Genomic DNA, 9,180 nt, shown 5'->3' with positions numbered 1-9,180 from the left:
AACAAAAATACAGGATTATAGGTATAGCTGTCCATGGTAGAAGAGAGGAACGGTAGGAGAAGGAAACACCAAGCTTAAGCTAGATAGACAAGAAGTGGAACAGCGTTGCAGGCAGGGGAACAGTACACATGAGCAAAGACATGGGTACAGGCAAGAAAAAGCAGAGAAGTTCAAGCTATTTTAAATTATTGATTATGGCAAGAGCCAAAAGACAGGTCGGGGTTACAGATTAAACTGGAGTTAGGCAAAGGTCAATGATATAAGGCCGGGAATGTCCTGGTAAGGAGTTTATACATTTATGCTGTAGAGAAGGAGGAGTGGCTGAGGGGCTTCAGTTAGACAGTCAGTTATATTGAAGAAAAATTGTTTTTATTCCCATTGTTATACACTACCTCAGCAATATGGCAACTTGGTACAAAAAAATTAAATTGTTATTGGTGAAATTCTAGTAAGCCATTTCACCCAGAATAAGCAACCCTCCTTCTTCCCTTATCTTCTTGCTGATTAGAAGAGCTCCTCTGTGGAAGACCACAAAGCACAGAATTTAAAACCAGAAGAAAACAAACATTGTTTTTTCCCAACCTAGTTATTTCCAGGTTAAGGCAAGAGATTTACTTTAGTCCACAGAGCTACTACAGTGAAAAAGAATGATCCAAAATTCATGTCCTTCATTCCAGAATTCTTTCTAGTTGTCCATTTTCCAAACTTTGAGACCTCTGATCTAGACAAAATAAAAGTAGTCATTTATAATGTTAATGCCCATGTTAATGCCACTCTATTGTCAAAAATCAGGTTGTTGGAGGTATTTTAAATCATTTTAAAGGTGCTTGAATTACTTAATAATATCTCTATCCCATTTATTCTGACCTGTGACAAATCTAAAGGGTTAAATTGTCAAAACAGACTAGCCAGAATCACAGATCTTACATAGCACCAAACTTTATTAATGATTCGTTGGCTACAAGCCGCCATCAGGAATAAACAAAACATTCATTTTGGGAAAAACCCCAAACTGTCAGACACAGCATCCAAACAAAACAGACCATTTTTCTCCTGCAGTTGGCACATTTTGGTTTTGCATTTACAAGTAATTTTTGAGCATTGTCTGCAAAAACATTTCTCACAAAAAGAAGGCAGTTTGGTTTGGGGACATCTTCGTTCCACATTCTCTTACAGAGCTTACATAGCACCTCTCTCTCCATTCTCCAGCCAGCCTGCTAAATTCCAGGCTTATTTACAATAAGCAATCTAGACAGACCAGAAATGTCCTGCTAAAAAAGTTTCATAAATAGGGACTCCCTGGTATCTTTCCACTGATAAATACTATGAGATTTATACGAAAGTCTGGTGAGGTCATTTTTTCCTCTGCAGGTCTTAGGAAGGGAAAAAATTAGTCACAGGCTGGCTGTTAACACCTTCCCTTCTTTTGGCTTAGCTTCTATGCTTATACCCAAAGTTCAAAATGTAATCAATTATAGGATTACAGGATTATCTGAAAAGTTCCTAAAATGGCCCTATACATATTTGATAATCTATTCAGAATTATTTCTGAAGCAATAATGGAACCAAAACACCCCCCACCATTTTTTAACAAAAATAAATAGCTTTGTGTTTCCAGGCCATATAAGTCAAATCATGTATTCAATTACGTTATTTATTAGGTAAGTTTATTTTTGATAAAATGGTTGAATCTAAAATTAAAACTTCTAATTTATTTTAAAAATCCATAAGGGAACTGCGATTTTGGTAATATGAAATCTAAATTAAAATGCTTTCTTCATAAATACTTAAAGGCTTTTTTCTGTATTAACTGTAATAAATGTATCTTAAAATACATAACTAGTATCTCAAGGAAATTTCCAGATTGCAAAAATACAGAGGGCAAGAAGTATTTGATGGGTTGACTTAGGCTGCCCTGGGTGTGGGTGTGTACTTTGTTGCATAAAGCCTTTGGTTTTAATTTGAAACTGCAGAAGATAAGTGCTCTCATTAAAAACAAAAACAAAAACAGAACCCCTTTAAAAAAAATCATGCGTCTTTGGTGCACTAAAAATCTCATCCAACAGCATAGAACATCAACTTTGTCTGGGCTCTGGGCAGAGGGGAAAAAAAAGTTCTCTTTAACAAATCTTAGTCTTGTATCTTTGCCTCACACAGGTTTGGGGTCAAAATTGACACACACACACACAAAGAGGCAGAGTAGAATAAGCAGATTTTTTTTTGTTTAGCCATGTGGAAATCAACCACCAGAAGAACAGAAAAAGAAAGCTTAAAAATAGTGGCCTAACATTGCAGGACCAGAGAAGGGGATTTTGAGGAGTGAATGAGTTGCTTCATATCATAAGCCCTCATGGATTTTTAAAAATCATTTCCATATTACTTTGCATAAAGTTAGATAAAGATAAGTAGGTGGGTAATTAGAAGGAAAAAAAAAGAAAGAAACCAATGTGTTGTGTGATCACATTTAAACCATTCAAATCAACTATGAAGCTGTGTTGAATCCTCTACTTCTAAATTATTCACAAGATCATTTTGACTCCCTAAAGTTCAGAAACAGAGTGCAAATCACCCAAGCAGAAGTATTTTGCTGCTTTTAAGCCAAAGCCCTGACTAGCTAAGGAGTTGCCTGTAGGAATTAACCAGAACAAAATCCTGATTAAACAGCTAATTGGCTTGTCTACTAAAGAAAAGGAAAACAAAGTACATTTCTCTACCTTAAGGCACAGTCATAAATACAGAGGGTTTTAAGAACCACCTCAGAGAAGATGTTTAAATCGCTGACAAAAGTCAACAAGGTGAAGCCTATAGGAGAGAACAATGAGAATGAACAAAGTTCTCGTCGGAATGAAGGCTCTCATCCAAGTAATCAGTCTCAGCAAACCACAGCACAGGTATGTCCTCTACATTCCTATGCAAGCCTTGATTTTCATCATTTCTTATCTGGTAATAGCATTTAATCACTGCTACGATATATGATTGTTTAGTAGTTTTAGCTGGCACCATCTGGTACATGTACTGTGTCGGGCTTATCTTCATTAATTTATATATTCTGTATGTATTTGTTCATAAAAAGAATAATAAATGTTTAGGAGACTATACTAGGATTTGGAAAAGCCAAGTAAGACTTCTCATTGCTGATTTTCACTTCTACCATCATCCAAAATGAAATCATTTCTCAAATATTAAATTGGTTACTTGATTGAGTTTCAACAAAGAACATCAAGTATCCTGGTCTTCATAAACCACACGTTAACAATAAATCTCTAGAGCAATAGGAAACCTATTGGCTCTCAATTGAGAGCGATTTTACCACTCAAGGGACATTTGGCAAATCTGGGGACACTTTCAGTTGTCATAGCTCCGGGGTGGGGATGTTACTGGCATCCAGTGGGTAAAGTCTGCAGATGCTGCTCAACATCCTATCATGTACAGGACAGCCCTCCACAACGTAGAAATATACACTACAAAATTTTAATACTGCCAAGGTGGAGGAACTTTAAACAAGTCTTTTCACAAGTTCTAAATATATTTTTCTGCAAAATGTATATGATAATTTCTGCTTTGTTATGAGAACTAGAGACAGTAATATATAAAGCACATGGTAGGTACTTTACAAGTGGCCATTATTATTATTAATAAGAATTTGTGTTTCTGTGACAGGTTTAAGTCCTAAGTGATCATTCCAAGAGCAATATTTACTTAGAACTATCTAGAGAATAATTTTCGTGAATTACTCACTAGAATTCTCTAAAAGAGCTACAGAAGATTTTTAGAGCAGTAGTTATTTTCCCATCTGAAACAGCTGGATGAGAGATGGCAAGTACAAGCAGGAGTGCTCCTCAGGGACTAGGGGAGCATGGTCCAATGGTTCGGGTTTAAATGAGCCTAGAGGATAGACAACACTGAGACTATTTAACATTGGCCGTGGAAAATCTGCCTTCCTTTTCTGATTAATGTTGACTGCTTTGCAGTAGAGAGGAGATGAGGAGGATTGTGTTAGTATTGCTTCGAGAGAGTGCCCTTGACTTCTTTCTAATTCTTATGTCAAAATAAATAATCCCACACTAAGTTATTTATATGTTTAAGAACTCATACAATGCCACAAATATTGAGCTGGTACTTCCCTTCAGCTACTCTTGCTGTGTTTTGCTCTGGGAAAGTCACTACATCCATCTTTAACCCTTGCCTACTGTGATTATTTTCCAAGGGAGCACATAAAAACAGTTAATAGCTAATATGTTATTCTCTTGGAGAACATTGTAACTAACAGCAATTACTATGTGCCAAGCAAGGTGCTAAGCCCTTTTCTAGGGCTACTGTATTTAATCCTCACAACAGTCACAGGTCCTATTACAATCTGCTCCTTACACATAGCTAGCAAATGGCAGAGCCTGGATTGGAACCAAGTCCTATCTGAATTCAGCACCTGAGAGCTAAATCACTAGGCTATACTGCTCAAAACAGGAGGGATATTAGTTGAGTCAACCCTTTAAGATACTTTGCCTGCAGGATAAATGGAAATTAGAGAGAAGGCAAAAAAAGAAGAGAAACTTCTTAAAGAGTTATCTTTCCTTTCAAAACAGGAATATTGGAGAAGTACTTAGATTAGGCACAGGTAGAGCACCCCTTAGGTATATCCCATGCCATTCCAACAGCCATAATTTGTGGAAATTAATCGCGAAGTCTACTGGCATCACATTAGATTTTTTTTGTTTGTTTTTTTTGAGACAGAGTCTCATTCTGTTGCCCAGGCTGGAGTGCAGTGGTGCAATCTTGACTCGCTGCAACCTCTGTGTCCTGGGTTCAAACGATTCTCCTGCCTCAGCCTCCCGAGTAGCTGGGATTACAGGCACATGCCACCACACCTAGCTCATTTTTCTGTATTTTTAGTAGAGACGGGGTTTCACCATGTTGGCCAGGCTGGTCTCAAACTCTCGGCCTCAGGTGTTCCGCCCACCTTGTCCTCTCAAAGTGTTGGGATTACACGCATGAGCCACTGTGCTCAGCCACATTATATCTTAAAAGTCATATTTGGGCAATTATTTGCATCTGTTCTTTCCAAGAACATGTGGGTATGGGAAAAAACAGTTTATCTCCAATTTCAAACATGCTAAATGTTAAAAATGACAGAAAGTTAAAATCCTGTTTTCTTTCACGGAATTCGACCTTTCAAAATGGCATTTAAACAATAAGCCTCTGAACTATGAATGAATGATTAGAGTCTTATAAGCAAATATCTAGGAATAAATATATCAATGTATGTTGTGTTTTTTAAAGAGTCATTTAAAGAGCGCATTTACACACCAAAATGTCATGGGTAATTCTCACCTATCAATAAACAATAATTTAAGAACTGCAAATCAGTCTAATCCAAAGTCTCTCTTACCCCAGAAGAAGACAATCTTCACATAAATCTACATTTGCATACACATAAAGACTATGATATAAATGTTTATGAATAACATCATAATGATGCAAAAGGACTTGATTGAAGTCAGAAGGCTTTTTCACTGTTTATAAATAGTCCTGGACTTATACCTTTCTAGCTATGTTCATATAAACTAGCCACTCAATCAATTTCATATTCAATAATATAATAATATTAATAATAATAGCTGCCTTGCCTAATGTATATGGTTATTGTGAGGCTTAAGTGAAAATCAGCCAATTAATTTATTTTTTAGTTTAAAATGCTTCTATGACACACAAGGCTTATAAATAATGTCAAAACTCTATAGCAGGCACACAAGACTCTCAGTGTCCTTCTGGTCCCTGCCTACTCTCAAGCCTCATCTACTCACCCTTTGTCCCATCCAACCACTCCTACTGTAGTCTCTCCCCACCTATGTACAGTCACGCCTTTGGCTTTTGCTAAACCTGCATCATCTGCCTGGAATATTTTCTAAGTCCTCTCCATGTGGAAAACAAAAATCTTATCTTTATAAAGTCAAGAGTCACTTTCTTTGGAATAGTTTCCTTTCTTTCCCTTCTACTCCAGTAGAATTGACCACTTCCTGTTTATGCCCCATCCTAATCCTCTACAGACATTGATTCGTCACCTACATTTTCTTGCACTTAACATTTTTGTGTGTTTGTTTCCCCTTCTAGACTGTGCATAGCTTGGGAGTCAATCTTTATGTTCTAACCTCATATCTTGTTTCACTCTGCCCCTGTAGAAACATCCTGAGGCACACACTGGCCATGTCTAGTGGGACATAACGGCATTTCAAAGGAAAGCTTAGATGATCAGACAAATGATGAGGTAGAAGCACATGAAATCATGGAGAGAAGAAAGGGAGCTTTGTGTGAATGGGACCAAACTGCCTTCTCTCCACTATTTTAAGTTCTACCACTAAAGACCTAGACTAATGCTAGGCCTATGGCAAGTAAAGACCACAACTGAAGGAATGTGAACAAGAGAAACACAGAATCCACACTGAAAAAACCAGAGGGCAGCTGTGGAGGCTGAGGTTGATTATTCAATAGTAGGCCAAGAATGCCCATTTTAAATGCAAGAATCATTTTTAGTACATCATAAACAGTCAATTTTAATGATCTGATTGACAATTAAGTGGAAAATGGTGTTATGTTTTACATTCAACTTCATTTTTATGTAAATTCATCACATACAATCTCCATGTTTTTTCTCAAAGGAAGAAAACAAAGGTGAAGAGAAATCTCTCAAAACCAAGTCAACTCCAGTCACGTCTGAAGAGCCACACACCAACATACAAGGTCAGAATGCAGTCTGAAAAAAAAAAAAACTAAAAAGTGAAATACATATGTATCTGAAATGTGCTGTCTGATGAAATATTTGTCCTTGACTAGGTAAATTATCTAGGGTCATACTGAGGTTATTTGAAGATCTGAATATTTCAAAAACTTTATATCCTCATTCAGTAACTCATTTGTCCATGCAATAGATGCATTTTCATCACCTGACGTGTGCCAGGCACTGTTCCATGGGCTGGAGGTGCAGTAATGAGCAACATGGGCAGAGTCTGAGGTTACATAGAGCTTGTAGTCTAAAGAATCACATCATAGATAAGTAAGCATATTGTGAACGATGCAATTTCAGACATTGATAAGCAATATGAAGACATTAACATGAATGTGGAATGAACACATTTAAAGGTTTAGCACTCACACCTCTGCTCCCTCCTGCTAAACTCTCTCCATTATAAGGCTCATTTACTCCTAAGGCTACCACACTCGATTCTACAGGGATGATTCTAAATCCGTATCAGGTCAATTTCTTTTTTAAGACTCAATATTTTTCAACTCATCACTAGATGTACACGACGGTATATTCTACTGCATTACAAAGAAAGCATGTCTAAAACTAAATTCCTTATCCTCTCCTACAAATACGCTCCCTCTCCTGATTTACTTCTACCCCTGGTACTATCATTCTTTCAGCCTCCCAAGCTCAAAACCTTACTCAGGTTTTATTCCTTTAACTAGGATGTCCTGTAAAGTAAATTAGTCACCAAATCTCCTTTCATAAGGACCCTGAAACCCACTTCCTTTTTTTTTTTTTTTTTGAGACGGAGTCTCGCTCTGTCGCCCAGGCTGGAGTGCAGTGACGTAATCTCGGCTCACTGCAAGCTCCAACTCCCGGGTTCACGCCATTCTCCTGCCTCAGGCTCCCAGGTAGCTGGGACTACAGGTGCACACCACCACGCCTGGCTAATTTTTTGTATTTTTAGTAGAGACGGGGTTTCACTGTGTTAGCCAGGATGGTCTCGATCTCCTGACCTCGTGATCCTCCCGCCTTGGCCTCCCAAAGTGCTGGGATTACAGGCGTGAGCCACCGCGCCCGGCCCACTTCCTTTCTTTCCAATCTCAGCAATACCATCCTGGCTTGGGCCCTTATTAGTAGCTTATGTCTGCACTACCCCCAGGCCAAGTGGTTGCTTTTGTTTAGAACTCTATGTCACCCATCTCTCCCCTTGTTACCCAGCCCAAACACTGTTAGCAGATTATTTTCCATTAACCACCACTTTGATCTCAACCTTTGCTCAAGAAGCTTAAGTGCTTGCATATTGCCTGCAGGACAAAATCTAAATTCCTCCACCTGACTTTGTAGAACTTAATGTGATCTATTCCCAGACCCCCTTTCTAGACCTTCTCTCCTACTTCTCCCCAGTAGGAACACTACCCCCAACCAAAAAGAATACAAAAATGAAAGGGAAATCACTAGAACAGAATATGTTTTGTTAAATAATAAAAATAAAATTATTGCCATAAAACTAGCACAAATGTTTTGCTTTTCATCTGTTAGACAAAGTCCGTGTATGATAATTGTTAATGACTTCCTATTTGCACTAAAACAAATATTTGAACTGAGGCACAATTGAGCTTTTACTAGCCCAAATGTCTCATCTTCAAGGAACAAAAATAAGAAATGCACAAAAATTACAAGAAGATTATAAATTTAAAAACAAATCACAAGAAATGTTTCAAATACACAAATTGCTGTCAAGGAATATCCCCACAGTTGAAGTACTGAGGCCACTATCCCAAGCAAACTAACTCAGGAACAGAAAACCAAATACCGCATGTTCTCACTTGTGGGAGCTAAACATTGAGTACACATATAAAGATGGGAACAGCAGACACCAGGATCTACTTGAGGGTGGAGGATGGGAGGAGGGTGAGGCTAGAAAAACTACCTATATGGTATCATGCTTATTCCCTTGATGATGAAATAATCTGTATACCAAACCCCCGTGACACAAAATTTACCCATATAATAAACCTGCACATGTACTCCTGAACCTAAAAGGTTTTTTACATTTTTAATTTTTAAATAATTCCAAATTCCAGTACCATCTTATTTAATTTGGAAATGCTACATTAAACCTGTTGTGTAATAAAGAAAAATTTAAAAAAAGGACCGCTCTGAACAAACGGCCCCACTCTCATACTTACTTGTTTCTATTTAGGAGAAAAGGAAAGAACCTATATGAAGAAAATAATTGAATTTTACAGACATATGTAGAATAAACTTAAATAACTGGAGGGAAATATGTGTCCACTTGGGAGGATAATATTATAAAGATGTTGATTTTTTTCCTAAATTAATTCATATTTATACTTTTTACAATCTACTCTCTACCTACTTACAAGAATAAAATTTGTTTAAAAAGGGGAAGAAAATTCACTTTAGTTTTCTTG

General features: G+C 37.4%; 1 protein-coding gene across 1 annotated transcript in view; it reads left to right on the top strand.

The window, feature by feature from the left end:
* The first annotated feature begins 2,593 nt into the window (after positions 1-2,593).
* Positions 2,594-9,180, top strand: part of CNGB3 (cyclic nucleotide gated channel subunit beta 3) — a 169,472-nt gene continuing 162,885 nt past the window's right edge. The window contains exons 1-2 of the mRNA XM_519846.8: positions 2,594-2,891; positions 6,654-6,735. Coding sequence (XP_519846.5) covers positions 2,766-2,891; positions 6,654-6,735 — 208 coding nt within the window. The 5' untranslated portion in view covers positions 2,594-2,765. The remainder of the gene's footprint in view (positions 2,892-6,653; positions 6,736-9,180) is intronic.

This window comes from Pan troglodytes, chromosome 7 (genome assembly GCF_028858775.2).
Source record: "Pan troglodytes isolate AG18354 chromosome 7, NHGRI_mPanTro3-v2.0_pri, whole genome shotgun sequence".
NCBI classification, from domain to species: domain Eukaryota; kingdom Metazoa; phylum Chordata; class Mammalia; order Primates; family Hominidae; genus Pan; species Pan troglodytes.
The sequence above is the reverse complement of the archived record's forward strand: the minus strand, read 5'-3'. Positions and strand labels throughout refer to the sequence as shown.